The sequence below is a fragment of the Sphaeramia orbicularis genome, chromosome 4, assembly GCF_902148855.1.
Source record: "Sphaeramia orbicularis chromosome 4, fSphaOr1.1, whole genome shotgun sequence".
Taxonomy (NCBI): Eukaryota; Metazoa; Chordata; class Actinopteri; order Kurtiformes; family Apogonidae; genus Sphaeramia; species Sphaeramia orbicularis.
In genome coordinates this window covers 35,153,520-35,176,856 of record NC_043960.1, presented here as the reverse complement: position 1 = coordinate 35,176,856, position 23,337 = coordinate 35,153,520, and the positions used below count along the sequence as shown (strand labels likewise).

At 36.7% G+C, this 23,337-nt stretch overlaps 1 protein-coding gene across 3 annotated transcripts in view; it reads left to right on the top strand.

The window, feature by feature from the left end:
* The window catches only part of reps2 (RALBP1 associated Eps domain containing 2), a 37,446-nt gene that overhangs the window by 2,826 nt on the left and 11,283 nt on the right, over positions 1-23,337 (top strand). For 2 of the 3 annotated variants that reach the window (XM_030132893.1, XM_030132892.1), the window contains 14 exons: positions 5,475-5,598; positions 8,136-8,302; positions 12,592-12,700; positions 14,051-14,157; positions 14,834-14,975; positions 15,049-15,112; positions 15,243-15,411; positions 16,639-16,692; positions 19,017-19,095; positions 19,364-19,435; positions 19,754-19,802; positions 19,916-20,052; positions 22,634-22,695; positions 22,872-22,955. In XM_030132893.1, the coding sequence (XP_029988753.1) occupies positions 5,475-5,598; positions 8,136-8,302; positions 12,592-12,700; positions 14,051-14,157; positions 14,834-14,975; positions 15,049-15,112; positions 15,243-15,411; positions 16,639-16,692; positions 19,017-19,095; positions 19,364-19,435; positions 19,754-19,802; positions 19,916-20,052; positions 22,634-22,695; positions 22,872-22,955 (1,419 nt within the window). The remainder of the gene's footprint in view (positions 1-5,474; positions 5,599-8,135; positions 8,303-12,591; positions 12,701-14,050; positions 14,158-14,833; positions 14,976-15,048; positions 15,113-15,242; positions 15,412-16,638; positions 16,693-19,016; positions 19,096-19,363; positions 19,436-19,753; positions 19,803-19,915; positions 20,053-22,633; positions 22,696-22,871; positions 22,956-23,337) is intronic. The other variant, XM_030132894.1, reaches the window with a different exon arrangement.

Sequence of the window (23,337 nt, the reverse complement as noted above, 5' to 3'; positions counted from 1 at the left end):
CGAGTGGTTGTAAATGACTTTCACACTCATTAACTTTATTAAAATATAGACATATTATATACCTCTGGAAACCTGAGACTCTGGACTATCCATTTATGGAGGCTTTAATGGGATTCAACTCATTTGCAGTTATATAACAGCTCATTGAAACTTAAAGTTTACCTGGTCAGGTGCAAAATCAAAACTAAAAATACAGTCAGCATTTGATACATGCATGTTCTGAGCACTGTATTCATAAAGAAAATTACACATATATTTGTCAAAGTATTAAAATACCAGCTCTGTTTCCCCTCAAATGTGCAAATGACATAATAAAACAGTTTTATTAGCAGAAGCACTCCTTGTGGTGAGTTAAAGTAATGTCAGTTACTACTCAGGTCATGGATAAAGGCTGGGGGTGTGGTCGACATGAACAAATAAAGGTCTGTTCCCAAATACAGGAAATGGAAAAATAAAGGTAGATAAACTGCTAGTGTTTGAGTTATAACGTTCATGCCTCTGAAGCACAATGTATGTTTCTACTGAATACTGTTGTAGCGCACAAGCACCAAATGATAATAAAGCAATAAAAGCCCTGGTAAGAAATAAAATAAATAGAAAAAAGCCTCTTACTAAAATCTGAGCTTGTATATAAAAGGTTGATTTCATTTTAAATACTTTTTTACAGTATTAGTGGTACCTCTTTTCATGAAATGATTGTGACGATGTGATTTAATCTTGATAGATAAAGTGTAACTGGGACTCATCAAATCAATCAAAGGTGATGATTGATGTGTTTAAGTAGGAATAAAAAGAGGAATGTATCTGAAAACAACATTGTTTTAACTTTATGGGCATATGTACTCTCTCCTACTCACATTTATCTGTAAAAAGTAAGGATGTCCATGAGTTATTGATTAGTTGATTAGTCAAAAGGCTAAGCATAGTGACATATTTAGAGAGGAAGTGACTCATTTTTTGTTTTTGGGTGGGAGATTTATGTTTAACTTTATAGAGATGCAGAACTCCTGTTTATGATTCTGTTTCTGCCTAATTTAATGCATGTGTTAAGTACAGTTAAGTACAGTATGAAAATACAGTTTTACATGGAGCGCAAGTGTTAAGGACGTCACAGTAAATGGACTATGTGACTTAAATTGGCTTGATTTTTGTATTTCACATTACATTATTAAAATGCCCATCCGTACTTAAATGTCATTTTGTCATGAGTTCAAAGGAACAGGCCTGTTTTCAGTTTTGTGTCAATATCTTTTCATGAGAATCCAAGGTGGTTATTAGAAACTTTGTTTCATTTATTTAAATATTTTCTCCAACCCATAAAAGAATGGATGAAGGATAAAAGCCTGTATGGTTTCCATCGGCCAGGAAGGGGATGGAAGTCTGTAACTGTAAGACAAATGTAGTGAAATAAAAATTACAATATTTTCCTCTGACATTTAGTGGAGCACAAAGCTGCAGAAAATTTAAGCATTTAAGAAAAGAATAAATACCTCAGGTTTCTAACACTTCTGTGGTGATTTTTAGAGCCTTTTAAGTTTTTAGTTGATGTACATGTCTAAGTTTTATGTACCTCTATTATATGGAAAGAAACACTTAAGTGAGAAAACACTGACTGTGTCTCATGTGTGAGAAGCTCTTTTGACAGATGCTTTAATAAACAGAAGAGAATTCAGCTGATTTATTCTTATGAGGTTATTACAACTCAAATCTAAATGTTAGAGAAAAATTTGGAAGAATGAAAACAAAACTATCACTGCAGTTATAGCAGCAGCAATGAATGAAAAAAATGTGTTTCTACTCTCAAAAATATGTAGAAACATAAATAACTTGGATTTAACAAACATGTTTATTTCCTTAAAGGGTTCCTGTAGGGAATTTTCATTTCAAACTATTTCAAAAGATCACATATCATACTAGCGGTTCCGTCAGGTAACTCGTGTCATAGTCCGTTGTCAAGTACAGAGGAGTACTCAGTCACTGCTCTGTCGGTCAAACATGGTCAGTGACATGTTGCCTCCTTCACTGTTCCAGCACCGGTAATGACACAGGCTCATTATGTAATCTGATTACCTGGGCTGGATACACTGGTCCATTTTCTGAATTATCAAAAGATTCAGCATGTGGAAATGAAATAAAACAAAGTATGCTGTCCCACACAGTGGCTTAAGGCTGGGTGAACAGAATGCAGGACGCTGCAAGTGTACTCCACCAATCAGCATTCTCCAGCACACAGCCCCGCCCCTCAAGAATTCTGGGTAATCTGAAAAGTACTACCTCTGTACCAGAAACTTCTTAGGGAAAAGTTTGGGGCGAGGGAAAGATTTTTACCCAGGTAATTTAGATGGAAACACACTGGGGTTTTTCAAAGTTCCGGGTAATGCTCAAAGTTCCTGCAAAAGTTCCTGTGGTGGAAAAGGGCCTATTATTGACCAGTACTGGGTCCCATATCTAGGACAATGGTGGAGTGCAAAGCTTACAGCTACATAAATAAGTGCAAATAAGTGTTTTACGCTCAGTCTTGCTCACTGACTTCTGTTTGTTTACTCACACTCAATCACCCGGAAACAAGGAGAGTAATTCTTGGGAATTTAAGAATTCAGTTTTACTTCCAGCGGGGACATGACTCATCTTTGCCTGATTCTGACCTGAGTAACGTGAGGCTTCAAGGTTAAGACTTGAGATTTACTCTTTGCGTATTTGTGTGACTTTTTAATGGTCATATGTGATGATAGAGATCAATTATTACCCCGCCCCCCGAAGGGGGAGGAAAGGGGTATTGTTTTTGTTTTGGTTTGTTTCTTTGTTTCTTTGTTTGTTTCTTTGGGTTTTTTTGGTTGTTTGTTAACACTCTAGCAGCAAAACTATTGGCTGAATTCACATCAAATTGGGCTTATAGATTGCAAGTAACTCAGAATAGATCTCATTACATTTTAGGAACAGTAGGTCAAAGTTCAGATTTTTTATGAATTTTTTAAATTTTGTTTTCCCCATTTACTTATAATGGGCGAAATTTCAAATGTCTATAAAAGCATCAATTTTGTTTCAACTTACTTCAAACTTGGCACATATATGGGGGCAGTTGATATGCTGACATCACCACATGCATACACATAACATCAGCTACAAAATAAACTACAATATGTGCGAGGGGCAAGGGACGGGGCTTGTGGTGCCTGGCACCACTTGTTATTGTATGAACCTGTGTGTGTGTGTGTGTGTGTTTGTGTGTTTGTGTGTGTGTGTGTGTGTGTGTGTATATACAGGGTGGGGAAGCAAAATTTACAATATTTTGAGGCAGGGATTGAAAGACAGTGTATGACCAATTAGTTTATTGAAAGTCATGAGAATTTATTTGCCACAAGAAAATTGACATAATAGAAAATCTTTTTATTCTATGTGTCCTCCTCCTTTCTCAATAACTGCCTTCACACGCTTCCTGAAACTTGCGCAAGTGTTCCTCAAATATTCGGGTGACAACTTCTTCCATTCTTCTTTAATAGTATCTTCCAGACTTTCTCGTAATAGTTTTACTCATAGTCATTCTCTTCTTTACATTATAAACAGTCTTTATGGACACTGCAACTATTTTTGAAATCTCCTTTGGTGTGACGAGTGCATTCAGCAAATCACACACTCTTTGACGTTTGCTTTCCTGATCACTCATATGGGCAAAAGTTTCTGAAAAGGTATGGATAATAGTGTTAGGTATGATTATGACATCAATATATGTTTGGTTTCAAAACAATTGACGTAGTGCCTGCTGAGAAAAGACAACTAAATGTTCATTGTAAATTTTGCTTCCCCATATATATATGTTTTTTTTTTTAATTTAATTTTTTTTTTTTTAGGTGAAATGTCACATAGAATACTTTTAGCTGACCTTTAAGTTCCAAAATTGTCGCACTAGTGATCATTCATCCTTCACACCTCGTATGATTTATTAATGTTAGCAAAGTCATGCCGCTAGTGATGTTCCCTCTAGCACTTTTCCATCTTTTTAAAATAACTTTCCTCCTCAGGCTATACATCTGATTTGCCTGTCCGGTTTCTCAAGGCCTTCAATGGTGTTCCTGAAATAATCTCTTCATCAATCTTCCTCTGCTGACCTCCGCTCTCCGTCACACAGCGTATATGTGACCTCCACTGTCTCCCATCAGCCCCGGTTTTGGCCCAGGGTTGTTTTGTGTTTTGGTCTAATGCGTCTGTGAAAGCTGTTGGATAAATACAGAGGAGGTCAAGCAGAAATTATGTCTCATAAGGCGATATTAGCCACAAACACCCCCCCCAACGTCCCCTTCCACCTCATTAGACAACGGGTATTAACAGCACTGTAATGAAATGCTCTCACTGTATTTTCATTCACACATACCTGTAAGCATTTTGATAGTGTCTGTTACAAGAAAACACACAAAATACTCTGCTTGAGGTACTGCAAACTGCAATTTTACACATGCATGTTTATTAAAAATGTAAATAATGTCTGATAAGTTTTTTTTTTTCCTATTCCACAACCGTCTGTCAGTCCCACCCTGTCCTGCACATGTTAAGGTCATGTTAAGGTCATATGGGATAAAGGTCACTCATTATTTTGTTGATTATTTAAAGAGTTACTTTGACTGTTTAAGTGTTGCATTTTTACCTAGTTGGACACAGAGACAGAATTTGTAAAGTGAAAACACAAGTGCCAAAGGATGCGTTGTCTTGAAGTGCCTTGTATGCGTAAAGCTCCAAAAACACTACATTTCCCATAATGCATTTCAGGAGTATCTTCTCCACCAGGTTGATTTGCAGGTCATTCAAATACAACACCCTTAGATCTTAGACTTTTAACACCAAATAATTATCTTGTCATGCTTTGCTGGGTTTTTTTTTTTTTTTGCTCTGAGTGATGAATATTTGCTGAATAAAACCACTGGTATGAGTCTTTAACTTCACTTCCTCATGACAAATTGATGAATGTCCTGCAGGAGTTTCTAGTTAGAGTTATTTATCTGCAGTGTAGACAGGAGCTTGAGTTCACATCCGCAGTAATAGACTCAGAAATTCATATTTGTTCAGAAATAGTCTATCAGTTACTGTTTTGTTGGCTGCCTCAAGTAATCCTAATCTTCTTTGCTCCCCCAAAGGGCTCATTGTTCCTCTAATCAAAAGGAGAACTGCTAATGGATAAGCACATCCCACCGTGCTGCTTACCCCCCCCCCCCCCCATACTACTTCCTACCGCTTAATTCTGTTATGGGACTCAGTAATTTTGCCTTACATATTATCTTAATCACAGTGTAAAATAATCACAGTCCTAATCTTTATATAGAACTGGGGTAGATTATGTTTCTGAGAGGGGAATTGTACCTGACAACCAGAATAACTGTAAACAATTAAAGTTATAAACAATTTTACAGAATAACATGATTGTGTGATTGATGAAATGTCTTGATATCAGTGCACTAAATTGAAGTAGAGTCTGTGTTTTCCAGGTGACAGAGGTGTGTGGAGCAAAGCGACTGGGTTTCTTTGGTACACCTCAGTTCTACGTGGCCCTGAAGCTCCTCGCCGCCGCCCAGTCAGGTCTGCCTATCCGCCTGGAGAGCGTCACGGCCAGTAAGTTTATTGCTCACAGAGGAGGCGTCTTGTGAGAGCAAAAGGGGATCAGGAGATTATCTTAACGTGCCAGGATTTGGTCTAATCTGGATGAAAGGGGAGTCGCGTGGAAAGGGTTTGGCCTCATTATAACAGTCAGACCCCGATCAAAGGGAAAAACATGTTTTCGTCATATGACACTAGAAAGCATACGCGCGTATGTGCAAAGTGACATGTTTGTCATGGTGTGATTGTGGAGGATCTCAAGTCAGCAGAAAAAAATCTGTTAAGACACTTACCCTGATTAATTCCCTCAGTCTGACAGCAGACGTGTCAAAGGTCGTCGTTCAGGAAGCTGCACAGAAAAGACACTGTTTACATCCACCTTCTTTATTTAATGTAAAGTTAATTAGTGTCTGTATTTATACAATTTGTTTCCACACTAAAGGAAAGAAAGTACAATTATATAAGTAGAGATAATGATGTAAACAACAGAAGTGGAAAGTACTTTTACTACAATTTTATGGTCCTTTATTTTACATCATTTAGTTCCACTTCCTGCTTTTACTTCACTACATCTCAGATTTAAATCAGATACCTTTTACACCACTATCTTTGTTAGCTGAGTTACTTACTTCTCAGGTGAACATTCGACACAGTGAATAATGCAATTAAAAAAAAACAAACAAACAAACAAAACTACACATCCAGTGGATTTCAGTCTTTTTGGTGTCTAACAGAAAGCATTGTGTAGTCGAGCTGTTGTTTCAAATGTCTATGTGTTGTCAACAGTTCCAACAAATATGGATTATTCTTCGGAACATCTCACATCGTTTAATTTCAATAAAAGATCAGTTCATCATATCACTAAAAATGAAAGGTGAACAGAAAAAAGATTTATGTTAGAACTTTTTTCTGTCAGAAGTTTTTTTTCTTCTTTCCTCTTCAATTATTCATGTGATGAGCCCTCAGATTTATCTTGCGTCCCTGTTTATAAAACTGAATATAAAGTAGCTCAAATCAGCTCCAGCAACAACAAACCTGATGCTTCACTATTAAAAATGTAATGTACACAGATCAGCCATAACATTCTGACACTGACAGGAGAAGTGGTAATAATATTGATTATTTTATTACAATGGTTCCTTTCATTGAGTTGGATATATAAGGCAGCAAGGAAATATTTTGTCATTGAAGATGCTGTGTTGGAAGCAGTAAAATGAGGAAACGTAATGAACCGAGTGACTTTGACCAGATCCATAATGACTGGGTCAGAGCATCTCCATAACTGCAGGTCTTGTCGGATGTTCCTGGTCTGCAGTGGTTAGAATAGACCAACAATGGAAGGAATGGAAGGACATCCCAACCTCAGGACAATTATTGATCATCTGTGGGAGGTGTTGGACACATAAATCTGATCCATGGAGGTCCACCTTTACTTCCAGGACTTCAGGGATCTGCTGCCAATGTCTTGGTCCAGATACCACACACATCTTCAGAGGTCAGGTGGAGTCTAGGCGTCGGGTCAGAGCTGGTTTTGTGTAAAAAGGCAAACCTATACAATGTTAGACAGGTGGTAATAATGTTCTGCCCATGTAGATGTTTGATAGGTTGAGATCACTTGTTCTTTAGATACTTTTAGTAGGTACTTAACCCTATAATACCAAAAGTTTCATATTTGATTTGAGTTTTGAAGCCCTCGACATGATCAGTGTGATATTTTTTGTCTTGAAAAACCTGATGTATACAATTAGATACATGCAATACACAGATAATCCACCAGGGGGGAGGAATTCATTCACCAGAGGCCTTTCCAGTGACATTACAGGATTGTCATTAATGAGGAAGGAGGCAGAACTTTGACAATTTTGTAAAGGAATTACCAATTTGTTAGACATATTTATGTTATATTATGTTTTTGTTTGTTCAAAAACAATAATATTTGAGCACTGAGACCCAATGTGTCAAATATGATACAAAATTCAAACTCATACATGGAAATTGATATTTGAAAAAACAAAAACAAAAACATTTGGGGTTGTTCAGAAGGACCAATAAAGGCTCCAGTTTCAAAGAACTGGAATTTTCTGTCAATGATTTAACGGTTCAGGCTTTACAGTGTTAACACTTTACACTGGGAATGAACAACACTATCTGAAGATGCTCTGACCCAGTGATTTGATCATGATAGTTTCTCTCTTGTCAAGTTGGTCAGATCCATATTTTTGTCCATTTAGCTGTTTCTAACACATCAACTTTGAGGACTAAATGTTGCCTGATTGTATATCCACCCACTGACATGTCCAATTGTAATGAGATAATCAATATTAATACCCCTTTCTCTGTCTGTGGTGATAATGTTATGGTTGATCTGTGTATAATATCACTCAGACTGAATCAGTATTTTTTTGTTCAGTATTTGAACTACATTTCTTTGCTACTACATGTGTCCTTGTACTTTAGTAGGATTTGTCATGCTGGACATTCACTTGGAGGACTATTACTACTTTGCTGTATTTGTACATGGATCAGACAGTCATGTATGATCTCCTTTGTAGATCTACCTCTGCCCAGATTTGTTGGACTGCAGAATGACCCTGAGATGCGATACACCACTGTCCCACCCGGCGTAGATGGTCAGGGGCTTCCGGCGCCTGGATCTGCCTCCTGGACCCCAGCAGACAGGACCACCTTTAGACACCTGGAGTCCAGTGTGGACAAAAAAGTAAGTCTGAACCTAACTTGGGGCCCTCCTCCCTCTCAGCATAAAACCTCATGTGTAAACTGCTCACTCTGCAGGACACTTGTAGAAAGTCAACTGTTCAGTGAGGAAAGAAATTCCAGTTGGTTCTAATTATCAGAGCAGAAACGCCTCACTGGTGAGAGATAAGAGGAGAATGACAAGCCTCGTTCAAGGTACTTCAGGTCTGGCTGCATATGTACAAACATTCTTCTGCAGACAGACTTTTGATGAAAAAGATTTGGCATGAATGGCATGAATTTGACCTCACTGGTATTTTTTTTTTCCCAAGGCCACAGTCTTTACTGGGCGTGACTTCATAAGTCCTCAGTAATAAGCTATTTTCACAGGAACAATAGTGTGTTACTTTCCTAACATACAGTGTTACTTGATTGTTGAATAGATGGATATAAAACTTAAATGCACTGTTAAATGAAGGTAAAGTTAGCCCAGGATGGTTTTTAGGTTGCACTTGCTGAGTTTAACAGCTTCTGTACTTTAGTATGAATACATTAATGACTATTTCAGAATCAGAATCATGTCACGTCCAGAGGCGGCATTAGATGGCATTAGTAACAGGGTTGTGAAAACTCTGTTATCATTTTAATTTTCTCTTTTAATGAGGTGTGTGAGCAATGAACAAGAACAAAAACATGTCATTGTCCTAATTTACAGAATAAATTTGTAGATAATGCTTTGATGGAAAACAGAGATACTTTTCAGGACCCCTTGAAGTAGGTGAATATTATGCAGTTACAAAGGAGACACTAAAACACTACAGCAGCTTTGTCTAAACAGTTAAATGAACTGTTCCGTTTCATGAAACTAGACACTTGGGTGACTGTGGAGTTTTGTGACATTTCCTCAGACAAACCTCCTCTCATAGTTGTGTTCATTTTGAGTCTTCGCTGTGGAGGACAGAATTACAAGCATCACTTCAGAGACAGTTTTGAAGTCGCAGCACATTTCCCAGTGGAGTGAACAGAACATGGCAAAACTCTCTGAATGTTTGATTAACCTGAGAAATGGCTTCAGCTGGAAGAAATCCTGCCACATTTGCACAGTACAGCTACAGCCACTATCAGATGATCCTGAGGAATAACATACCCACGGTCTATGTGGACTGAAAACTGACGACTAGCACTCCTGTGACGAGTTACTAGCTCAGTGTTTTTCAACCTTGGGGTCGCCTGGAATTCAAATGGGGTCGCATGAAATTTCTAGTAATGGTAAAAAAAATTTAAAAATTACTATTAAAAAATATTTTTTAATGATTCAATATCCATTTCGTTATAATTAAAACACCACACACTTTTCCTAATAAAAAAATCAAGTTCAAATAAAATGCAGGGTATAATATCTGAGAGGGCATATCCTGATTGACCCGATCATGTGACCATGTGTGTTACTATGCTTCAATCTGCCCGAACTCAGTTGCAATCAGAAAACTGAACCAAACAGAGAATGGAAAGATTTCTTCACCCACCTAGCCCTGCTAAGACATCTCCAAGAGAAACTGAGAATCAGACACCAAAAAGGTGCATAATATACATTATATAGCCTAAATGTCGTCTAAAATTAACATTTATTTGCAACATAGTATAGCAAACTATTACGTGGTCAAAAACAAATTCATTTTAGCAAAAAAAGGTCTCTGTTTTGAATGTCTGGGGTTGCTAGAAATTTGTGATGTTAAAATGGGTCTTGAGCCAAAAAAGGTTGGGAACCACTGCACTAGCAACACTCAGTGAAGCAGCTGCCATGACCTGCAGTCATCAGAGATGATCCAAGGTCTCCAGTCTGCTGTTCAACACACTGACCTGGATCCAGATGGAGATGGAGATGTGACTGACAGTGCTGTGTGTCACTTACTTAAAGTTAAGATAAATCACCCTCAAATGACAGACAGTCTTCAAATTTGTCTGACATCGCTGAGAAAAATCTGTCAGTGATGGAAAACATTCAACGGGTCATTTCGATAACACACACTCATTGTACATGGGAGTGAAATTCCATTCAGTATCAGTTGCACACACAGATCACAGCATTCCTCCACTGCATGTGTCTGACAGCTTTAGTTATTTTACAGATCATGATTTTTCATCCCCCTTTTGTCCAGTGGATACTATGTGAATTATTTTAAAGGTTTGATAGAAACAAAAGGATGAAGTTTGTCCTTTATGAGCTGAGTGTAAAATTCTGCTCTTTCTTAAGTCAAATCAACTTGCATTGCATAAAAAAACAAAAGCAATCAGGAACCAAATTTTACAGCATGCTCTATTGTATTTTAGCAGCGTTAGTAAAGGTCATCAGCACAGACCCTTGGCATAGCTGGAATACTGAGGGAGTGAATGAATGAATGAATGAATGACCAATCAAAGACAGGAGTTTATGTATACATATAGAACTAGTTAGTAACTAGTCAGTGAAGGAAGAAAATTAAAAACAAAATTAGATCAGTCAAGACCATTACATATGGTTCTGTGCAGTTATTCTGTACTTTATCTGTCATTAGTTCAAATGATGTGTTCTCTGTCATCAAGTTAACCCTGTCCCTTATATTCAGGTCTGACTTGGGTTTTCCAGTCATGAAGGATCACTGTGGTGGCATTTTAGAGCAAAGGTGAACACAGATCTGGAAATCCCTGGCAAACAAGATCTGTTTCCTCATTGACGCAACTGAATTGACTGAAGTTGACTTTTTAGAGATTGACTGACTTACTTACTTACCTACTTACTTACTTACCTGATGATTAGAACACTTGGCATATTTAACAGGTTTCATCTGCTTTTTGGGGTTTTTTTTTTTTGTTTGTTTGTTTTGTTTTTTGTGTGTTTGTTTTTAATTAGTCATTAAAATACACATAAAAAATTAAATATCTACAAAGTGGTCATTGTGATCTATAAGCCATAGAATAGAGCCATCATAAGGACATTTAGGTAATTTTCCTTACAAAAATCAAGGTTAAATGACTCAAGAGGATATTAAGTAGTCCTGAAACATCTATAGCAGTAAAATGCAACATACACATGACCACAGGAGTGTTCAAAGTCCAAAAAGCATTTTCGAGGACATTTTGCTGATGATGCATATATCCTTCTAGAAAAGTAAGACTCAACTACAGAATTAGATTATTTTCACTGTGTTATGAAGACTTTTACTGAAGGGCCTGGCCAAGCGAAAGTGAACATCAAGGTCAATTTCTTTTTTCTCTAAAACAATATTTTTGATAACTCAGCGTAAAAGACATATATCTCTAGTTTCGAAAACTGTTTATTTAATTTTTACCTAAATTACAACTGGATATATCAGAAAAATGTAAAGTCTATGTAAACAGAATACAGTGTGAATTAAGAACAGTAAAGGCTGTAAATGGATGTAAACAGCATAAATTCAGAATGTAAATAGCAATGTGTAAATTAATATGCTCAAAATATATGTCTGTGTTTATATTTGTTAATAATCAAATTCTATGATGATTTTGCATGTTATTTATTATTAAAAAAAAAACAGCAGACAGATGTGTATTAAATATAGTAATGAAACATATGTGGCCAAAGACTGATAATTTTATCAGTATCTTAATAAAATCTTTGATTATTATTCTGGTGCATCACACTGAACAAACAACTCACTCTGTTACTTTTTTGGATTCTCACTCCGTTACCATGAATTAATGTCTTTTCAAACTAAAATAAAAATGATATCAGTTTCATTTTTGGATATAATAAACTTTCATATGTTAAGAAAAGTATGGTTTGCTAAATATTTGCACTGTCCATGAGGAACAGCACTTTTTGATATTTTTTCCAAACCATGAATAACTGCTGTATATTTTTCTTCTCTCTGTTACTTTGTCAATGATGATAAATTCATGTTTTCATTAAATATTTGGTAATTTTTTCTTAATGGCATGTTAAAGTACTTGCTTAGACCTACAATTTGAGCTATATAGTTGCTGTAAAATTAATTTTTAAAAACAGATATGGAATGATTAGTATTGCTTTCTCGCCTTGTTACTCGCTTGGCCAGGCCCTGAAGTATTGCCTATCATTTGCCTCCACCCTCCTGAGACATCACAAGACCAGGATTCCTTTAGGTATGAGGTGAAATATACTGTTCCTAACATTCATGTGCATCATCATGTCACATGACTGCTCCATCTGGTTCATAATGTTGGAGGAGACCAGGGAGGGGGGGGTGTATGTATGTTGTACACCCACTACTTCTTCATGTCTTTGTGTGTTAATGACTTGATATTGTTTGTCTGAAGGAATCTTGGTCCCCGCCGCGTTCACCATGCAGCTCACCACCCCGCTCTCCAATGAATTACCGCAGCTACTCGTACAGCAAGCAGAGAAATGGAACAGACCCACAGATGGGTGAGAACCCCTCCACACTTTTTAACAGTGATTAAAAGGGAACACTAAAACAACAGACCTTAACCCTAATAAATATGTCTGGAATGTGGTCAAGAGGAAGAAGAATAGGTCACAAACATCAGACAGAACTGAACTACCTGCATGTTTTTGTGCCAGGAGTTGCATAAAGTTCACAATAATAGAATAGAATAGAATAGAATAGAATAGAATAGAATAGAATAGAATAGAATAGAATAGAACTTTATTGTCAGTTACAATACAATGACAAACAATTTAGAAGCATCTTCCTCTGTAGTTGAAATAAAAAAATACTAAAAATAAAAAAGTATAGTGCAAATCCAGTTTTAAAAAACAGCTGAATCAAATACAATGCAAATCCAACATTCAATAAATAGACAAAATGACAATCAATAATATATAGATAGATATAGAATTTTTATGTGACTGAAAATAAGAGGTACTCCAGTAAATATTGATTTCTAAAATATTCAAAAGTGAAAACCTCCAGCTATCACTGGATTTTGAGTAATTTATATCAGTTGTCTGTATTTTCTTTTTGTCTTTTTTCTTTGCAAATAAATGCTCCAAATAACAATAATTTTATTTGAATTTAAGAGAAATGTTTTTTAATATTTGGCCGGAATTCATATTTAATACTTCAAGACATAGAATTATTTTTCAAGGCAATTTTCAGATTAATTTTCCTTTACATTTAATCTGTCCCAAGAGATTTGTCACCATTTGTTAAAATATTATCCTCAGTATTTTGCATTTTTAATAAAAAGATTCTGATATCAAGAGTAAATCCAAATTCTATTTTATCTAAACTGAAGAAAAACTTACTCTTTCAGCCAAATATATCATTAACCAAATGTAAAAACAGGCATCCACAGTCACTGTCATTTGTCATTTGTCAAACTACATGGGTTTTTAGTGGCGAATCAATGTGTTTCCACATTCTCTACAGAGCCTCTGAACATCCAAATAGGTCATATCTGATGCCAGTGACAAAGCTGACAAACTGCATTGTATCTGAATTATTTCAATGCATTAATATGACTAGTGGTTCAAAAGCTATTAAAGGTTTCAGATCAGTGGATGCTTCAGGTCTTTGAGGGTTAAGTAGGATGTCATTTTACTGTATGTGCATTAGTCAAACAGGAATGAGCTAAAATGTCAAAGTTGAGGTTTTCCTATTTCTCTGCCACCTGTTCAAGCTCTGATTCCGTCTTTCTTCCTCTCTTGTCGGTGCTTTGCTCTGTAAAGATCTCATTCTCTCAGATCACATTTTGACAGGTGTAGTCAGCAGGAAATCAGGTTTCTCTGTGTTTTTTTGTTTTATCCTCTCAGTCTATGAAAGCAAACATCCTTCCCGTCCGATTGTTCAGCTGGAGCAGCACTCCTCACCCAGTAACTATGGAACCAAAGCCACTGTGGAGCATCCTGTTATTGTTAGGGTACAGTCGGATTTATTTAATTATGTAAATGATTGATCGGATGGATGGATGGATGGATGGATGGATGGATGGATGGATGGATGGATGGATGGATGGATGGATGGATGGATGGATGGATAGATAGATAGATAGATAGATAGATAGATAGATAGATAGATAGATAGATAGATAGATAGATAGATAGATAGATAGATAGATAGATAGATAGATAGATAGATAGATAGATAGATAGATAGATAGATAGATAGATAGACTACAAACAAAAAGTTAAGAATATTTTTAAATTCTTGGGCTATTTTTTACAGTTAGGATTCTTGCACAGCGCTTTTTACTTTTTTGTGTGTGAATTGAATTGAAACACATTTTTTAATGACCAGACAGTTTATTTACAAATGGCAAAAATGACAAAAAAATATATATATATATATCCTTAACTTTTTGTTTGTAGGATAGATAGATAGATAGATAGATAGATAGATAGATAGATAGATAGATAGATAGATAGATAGATAGATAGATAGATAGATAGATAGATAGATAGATAGATAGATAGATAGATAGATAGATAGATAGATAGATGTGTAATGCAGTCATTCAAGCTTACATGTGCAATTACACACAACACGACAAAACAAATGTGGTCTTTTATTCCCTGTCCATTTCTATATATCCTCAGGCTTCTTCATCAGATAGGCTCGATCATCAGGGTTTGGTGGACTACTCTGATGATGACCCCTGGAGGATCACGGAGGAACAGCTGGAGTATTACACCAACCAGTTCAAAAGCCTGCAGCCCGACCTCAGCGCCCTCATCCTCGGTACAGGCGTCTCCTGCTCCAACTGTTTTCACACTCAAAGATCCAAACTGTTCTAACACTGTGCTTTTTTAAGGATCTGTTGCCAAGAACTTCTTCACAAAGTCCAAGCTCCCGATACCAGAACTTTCCCATATTTGGTGAGTGCTGACTCATTAGTGTTCAGTGTTCCCCATCAGCCAGAGTGTAAACCTGTCATTCTATAACACCTGTACAGACACCTTCTCAATTTGTGCAGATATTCTTTATCTTTCCAACTAATTTTTTAAGGGAGTTGAGTGATGTGGATAGAGATGGAGCTCTCACTTTCTCTGAGTTCTGCACAGCCTTTCACTTGATTGTGGCACGAAAGAATGGTTACCCTCTGCCAGAAAGCCTTCCTCCAACCCTGAGGCCAGGCTTCATACAGCAGGAAGCAGACATCCCAGATACTCCTGAAGTAAGTCTATTTATAGTATTGTGCAAAGGTCCTTTAACATTAGGTTTGTTGGTTTAGTAAAGTTCTAACGACCACACATTTCTCAGTCTCTGTATTAAGATACAATCTGGATTTATGGGAAATATGTACAGCAGTAACACAAAAGTTTCAGGGAAAAACAGCTGATATAAACTAAAGAGGTAGTGTTTAACCCTTTCATGCATAGTGGTCACTACAGTGGACAGCTATTCTACTTATGTTCTCTTGTATATTCATGGATTTTGTTGTTTTAGTTCCATATCAGCCAACATGCATCATCCCATACACTGCAATTCTTACCATTACTGTAACTTTGCTGTTCTTGATAAACCTGATCTGCACTCAAATGTTTGAGTGTAAATCAGATGCTTGTTATTGTTATTAGACTGCAATTTAAAAAAAAAAAGTGTTTCTTTTTGCATATTATCTCCATGAAGTGAGCAATGACTGGTATTAGAGTATGTTAAAATGTGAGAAAACATCAGATTAGCAGCTTTAAAAAAGTCTTTATTTCATAGATTTCACACAGTATATCAGTAAATACACGTTTATTTGCTTCATAAATTAAACCCATGGTGTGCAGCTGCAACTCCATGAAAAATAGGTTCATAAAAAATTTTCAATCACATTGTTTTTTTTAATGCCTAAAGAAGAATAAAAACACTCTTGTTTAAGGCTTTCGTAATTCATGCATGAAAGGGTTAATGTGACCTCCCTTTGCACTTAGCATGCCTTTAACCTTTTTGTTCAAATAATGTGAAATTTGTTGCATTCATTTTCTGATGTTTTATACCAGGTTTCATTCAACACATGTCAGATGTTTCTAAATGTTTGTTCTGCTTCTTGTCATAAGGTCAGGGGTCACACTAAATAGTCACTTTAACATTTACAACCCATTTAGTTTAGTTTGTTGTGTGTCTTTTGAGACTGTGCACATATTTCTTTATTTTCTTGTTGTATCTGAGGAAAAGAGAATGAGAAATAAGTATGTATGCTCGTTTCAACCCTGTAAAAATACCAACAGTAGTGGTGGCCTAAGACTTTTACACAGTGCTGTACATATTTTTATTTTACTTAATAATTCTTGCTTATTAACTGAACTGTATTCTCCTGGACACTTCTGCAATGCTGCTCACTTAACATTCTTGCCAATAAAACAGCATTAATGACATGATTATTCTCTAACTTTTTAATGGTGCTGTTTTGCAGAGCGCTGAGCCTCTTATTGTCTTTGAGGATGCTGAACTGAGGAGTAGTCAGCTGGTAAATTAACTCAACTAAACCTCACATTTTCTCTTACTTTATCTAAGGGTGCATCTGAATAGTCTTTTCTGTTAAATGACTCAGAAGTATCTAAGTGTCAGCCATGATAAAAGCTGTCTGAATGCAAAGGACAGGAGCTTAAATACTTCCTTTAGTACAGGGTGTCAAACTCAGTTCAGTTTAGGGGCCACGTTCAGCCCCATGTGATCTCAAGTGGGCCGGACCAGTAAAATAATAGAAAAATAGCATATAAATGTGGACAATTCCAAATTGGTCTCTTTGTCTTAGTGCAAAAAAAGTAGAATTAAATAATGAAAATGTTAAAATGTCTACAATTACAAGCATTGCTTTCACAAAAAATAATAAATAACCTGAACGTCCTGAAATTTCTTAAACAAGATAAGTGCAATTTTAACAATATTAGGCCTCAGCTTATCATATGTCCATTACAGATGACAGTGTATCTATAAAGGCATAAAACATTAGTAACAGGTATAATATTGTTAAAATTTTGTAGTTTGGAATTTGGAGTTGTCATTATTTCTGGGTTATTCTGCTTTTATTTTACTGGTCCTACCAACTTGTGATCAAATTGGGCTAAAATGAGTTTGACACCATTCACTGTTAATGTTTTCAGTGTAAATTATGCACTTTCCAAATTTGTCCCATGGGCCAGATTTGACATTTTGGTGGGCCGGTTTTGGTCCGTGGGCCTTATGTTTGACACCCTTGCTTTAGCATCTCCTTTAGAATAGATTTGACTGTTCTTTACAGAAGATGAGGACAGAATGGGGTCTCACAATTCACTGCAGAGACCACCCCAAAAATAAATAATCTGACAGAACATGCATTTTCATATTATGCTGCAGCTGAATAATATGATACGTTTTATACTTTATGATCTTCACAGCCTGTAGTTACAGTATATCAGTCATTGATTTTCAGCTCCTTGAGTCAAGGTTGTCTTAATAAAACTAAACTGTAAACAGTCAACAGTGAACTGGATTTTTAGAAAGAAGAGAAACGCAGCAGAATCAGACTGAAGGAGGTGAATCAGTGGTTAAAATATCATTATAAATATAGATAGATGATTCACCAAGTAAACTTTTTTAACAGTTGTCTCCCCCTACCCCTCCCCCCACCCCCAAACTCCCTCTCTCTCTCTCTTTAAGTTAGATGACATTAGATTAGATAGAACTTCATTGACCTTTGGACAGAGCACTCAGGAAATTGAGGTTCCAATAGCAGCACACAAACCGAATGCACACACACAACAAATACCACAAGAAAATAGCAATACAGTAACTATAAAAACAGAAGTGAAAAAAACAGGCAACTGCACATTGGAGAGTACAAGTAGAAGCAACAAGTAGCAAAGTAGTAATGATAAAGTAGTAATAATAATAATAAATAATAATGTAGGCTAATTATGTTATAATATTATAATATGCGCAATATATATTAATCTGTAGTTTAAAAATCACAAGATAAAAGTTATAATATAGTGATAACAGAAAGAGTAGTCCTAACAACTTCCTCTACCCCTCTCTCTTTAATCCAAGCTAGTCAAGGCAGATGACCATCTTCCAGAGTCGGGGTCTGCTGTTGTTAGGGTACAGTCGGATTTATTTAATTATGTAAATGATTGATCAGATAGATAGATAGATAGATAGATAGATAGATAGATAGATAGATAGATAGATAGATAGATAGATAGATAGATAGATAGATAGATAGATAGATACTTTTTTTTAATCCCGAGGGAAATTCAATTATTAGTGCAGCTTTAGCCTGTATTTAGGCCTATTTCTGTTCTGAACCTTGACGATGAAGTCAAATATTTTCCCATTGTCCACATTTACAACCAGCATTAAACACAAAAACACCAGGGGCGGTACCCAAGGCCTGTTTTCTGTTGTCACCCTTCAGTAGTGTCACCACAGACGAACCACATAACATCCATCTAGTGCAAAGACAGTCAGATTCTCTCAGCGCTGCAGTGTCTTTCTCTATGTCCTTTTGAGTTCTTTCCATTCGTCCTTAACCCCATGACGGTTTCCACAAAGGTCAAGGAAAAGTGGTTAGGAAAAGTAGATAGGAGGTGATTTTTTTGGACTTTTCTGACGCACCCTCCATGTGATTTAGCCCCATGGTGCCTGTAGGTGGCAGTATGGGGCTGTCACAGTCCAAGTACATCTGCTTAAATGCATGTGGAGCCCTATCATAATATTTGACTTCCTAATATGTGCTACACACTTTTCTTCAGTCATTGTAGACAGTGATGAGAATGATAGTAACAGCAGATTATTTTTTGTCTTTTTTAGGATCAGAACATTATAGAGAGGCTTCAGCCAAGCATAGCAACAACAAAACAAGATCTAAAAGAGGAATCCTGTCAACAAGGTAAATTTAGTTGCATTACATTTGATAGAAAAAGTGGGTGATCATGACTATACTTCATATAGCATAGTTTGGTTTCACTATAGTCCTAAGAAATAAGATTCCTAATTTCATTAAAGCATATGGAGTTGCAGCCGTTCCAGTTTACATATACTATACTGTACATTTCCAACCCAAAATGACATAGTGTGGCTTTTATTTTGAAGAGTGTACATACTGAAATAATTAAGTCTCTCAGTCGGTTACACTTGGTTTGATTCTCATGTTACAGATACAACCGTGATGATGACAACGCCTCAGCAGAAACAGACTCTACGACTTGATGCTTTCCCTCAGAGACCAGGTGACACCAGAACTCTTTCACATGGGAACAGTAAAGTGATCCTCAGTTTCTGTGTGTATACACTATATAGTACACACCATGTGTCACTGGTTTCAGATGTGGTCTGGTGGAGCTTTCACTGTGCTGGAAGGCTTTCCTGTTTAGTAACGGCAGTTTTTTATTAAAACACAGTTCATTTAGTAGTGAGTCTTGATTGAGCAACTTTACACACATGAAATTGCAATTTATGGCTCTACTAGGAAGTACTTGTTTCTCATTTACAACAACTGACAAGACATGAAGTCTGACTTTGTTGTTTTATTGTGTCCTTCCTGTTAGAGCCGCCTCAGGACCTGGACCCACAGCTGAAGACAAAAACTAGACCAAGGTGAAAATCACCCTACAACAGCACAGGCATGGATTTAATAATATCCTGCACTCCCTAAACTGCTCATTAACCTCATTTGTTCTGTTTTTCCATCCATGGAATTCCTCCTGCAGGTCCTACTCCAGTACTTCTATTGAAGATGCCATGAAGAAGGCTGAGGAGCCGCCCACCCCTCCACCTCGGCCCCAGAAAACCCACTCCAGAGCCTCCTCGCTGGACCTCAACAAGCTCTTCCAGCAGGGAGCGATAGGTATGAAGAACAGACCTGTCAACCTGAAGAGGGAAGTAACCAAGTGCAAATATTCTGTCATGGTGCTGTTCAATACTACACTTTACATTTTCAAAACACACTTGTTACTTTAGTTTTAGTGCATCTGAGGGAAATTATAGGTATTTTTTATTTTGCTTTCCCAACATGAAGACCAATAACATACTAAGAAGATGATCTATTTGCGTATCCACTGGTTCATGTCTGATAAAACAAAAGTGACAAGACAAAAATGACATTTAAGATTGATCAGTTATCTCTCGTTCGTTTTTTTGTCAATTAATTGTTACCTCCGCCAAGGAGGTTATGTTTTTGTCGGCGTTGGTTTGTCTGTTTGTCTGTCTGTGTGCAAGATAACTCAAAAAGTTCTGGACGGATTTGGATGAAAATTTCAGGAAATGTTGATACTGGCACAAGGAACAAATGATAACATTTTGGTGGTGATTGGGGGTGGGGGGGCCACTGATCTGCCTTGGCGGAGGTCTGCGCTCTCCGAGAGCTTTTCTAGGAAAGACAGCACAGACCTCCGCCAAGGCAGATCAGTGCCCCCATCACCACCAAAATGTAATCATTTGTTCCTTGTGCCAGTATCAACATTTCCTGAAATTTTCATCCAAATCTGGTGCACTGATCTGCCTTGGCGGAGGTCTGGGCTGTCCGAGTGCTTCTAATTTTCATTTGTTTTCCTTCTGCCTCTTCTCCCCTCTCTCTACAAGTATTTCCATGTTTTGTAAATAAAAATCTGTTTTCAATGTCTTGCCTGGTAAAGTAAATGTTGAAATTTAAAAAAGAAAGAAATATAAAACCGACCAGAAAACAAGGATGGATCGCAGAGGACTGTATTGTTGAGTCCATTTGATGACTTTTTTGCACATTGGAGCAAAACTACAGTTGATTATTTTGACTCTATTTTTTTGTTACTTTATTTGAAGTGAGAGGTTTTAGTAGACTTCATGTTATATTAAAATGTTCAGTTTGCTCTGCATTGAAATGTCATTCACAAGCTTTTTTTTTTTTTACTTTCGTAGTTTGAGTACATTTTTACAGCCTTCATTGATCATCTTCTCAGTGTGATATTATCCCATCCATTGGTTTTGATGTTTGGAATGCAAAATAAAAAATAATAAAGTAAAGATGCATATTAAATGGCACAGACTCCTGAAAATGTGACTTAAGTAATACAACAGAGTATTTGTGCTCTAGTAAGAGTTAGGGTAAGATAAGATAAGATAAGATAAGATAAGATAAGATAAGATAAGATAAGATAAGATAAGCACAAGAACAGTAGTGGAATAATAGTTGCAGGATCAAAAATATGTTTAGATAAGTAAAGTAAAAAAAAAATACAAGAACAAGAAAAGCACTCAGAGAACACAGACCTCTGCCAAGACAGATCAGTCCCCCTCCCGATCACCACCAAAATTTAATCATTTGTTTCTTGTGCCAGTATCAACATTTCCTGACAATTTCATGAAAATCCATCCATAACTTTTTGAGTTATCTTGCTAACAAACAAACACGCAAACACACAAAGCAAAGTGATCACAATACGTCCTGGCGGATGTAAATACAAAAAACAAAAACATAAATATAGAGTGCGCATCTACCCATCTCAAATTCGACGACAAATCTAGAACAATAATCTCTTATGTACAGTGAGTGATTAGCAGCATGTGAAGTATTTAAATCATGCTCTTCAGTAAAAGTACTAATACACACAGAGGAAAATACTACACTACAAGTAATAGTGGTGCACTCAAAACGTCAGTGTGTCAGTATTATCACTCCATGTGCAAAAAAATTGTCCCTGTCAGTGTTTTAGTATTGCATGAGATGTTTTTAGAACTGGTTACATGTCCAGAGTGCACCTCGTCTTCACCCATAGATAGCCCCGATAGGCTCCAACACCCCTGCGACCCTCTGGAGGATTAGGTGGTTCAGAAAATAGATTGGTTTATGTAATATTTTGTATTGATTTTACTGCTGCTTTCATTTATGTATTGGATTTTAAGTACCATACATGTATGTGAGTGAGAGTTGTGATGAGTCTCCATTAAAAGTGACATGAAAGTAACATGAATTCTGATCTGACTGTTCAGATTGAGGTCCCATTGAAAAAGTTTAGTTCAGAACCACATATGGAAGTGACCCAGACCAGAAGTGAAAATACCAGATTCCATGTGATGTTTGCTGTTCACAGTGTCATGAATGAAACAGATCTGAGTTTGTGACACTTTTACCTGTGGTGTGAATGAATGAATGTAGTCTATGTGTGTTTTTACCACTTCTGCAGTCTTCAATGAGCACATTAAGTAATACCAGTTTTACAGCAGGCTCAGAGTGGGAACTGCCTGAGCGACGCTGCATTCGGGGCTCAGTTGTGTTCTGTTTATGATAGTTCTCCTTTTCATGGACGAGCAAACGGAACTAGAGATAGGTGGGTTTTACCATTCAGTCTGAAAGCAGCGAGGTTCACACGAGGGTCAGAAATAAAAAGACAGCCTCAGATCCAGCAGATAACATATTTGTGTGTTTAAAGAGCAGCATTTTGTCCTGATTACAGGGGTGAAAAGTGGATGGTTGCCCCCTCCTCCTGCCCTCCCTCCTCGACCTACAACCTCACAGGTAAGTTTTGCTGTTGTTTTATTGTTTTATTGTTGTTTTATTACAGACTTAAACATTAGATATTCACACGACCGTGTTCAAATATGAAGAGAACAAAGACTTTGGTATTAATGTCTGATAAATGAATAATGACAGAAAGCTTGGGTTAATCATTGTCTTTCATTTTGTCTTTTCAGGTTTCTCATTTTGCTCCAGAGAAAACTCCACAGAATAAGGTGCAGCAGCCAAACTTTGCTGACTTCAGTCACTTTAGAGAAGAGGTGAGTGAATTTACCACTGATTTTCCTCACTGATTCATCTTTGTTGCACTGTGCAAATATAGAAAATGGCAGAATTATCTAAAATATACAGGGTAGTAGTAGTAGTAGTAGTAGTAGTAGTTTATTCAGTCATGACAACACCAAATATTGTACACAGTATTGACATTTCATGCAAAGGAAAGAAAAAGAATCACAGAATCACAAAATCAAGAATCTTGTGTTGAATAATGTGTTGAATAATGACTGAAAAGGTATAGGCAGAAGCAGACTGCTTATCAAGGCCTATCCTATATTACAACTTTTTAGGCTACCAACCTCCAAAGAAACAACAACAACAGATAATTAATCGCATTTATAAACTTCAAAAATAGCTTTACAAACC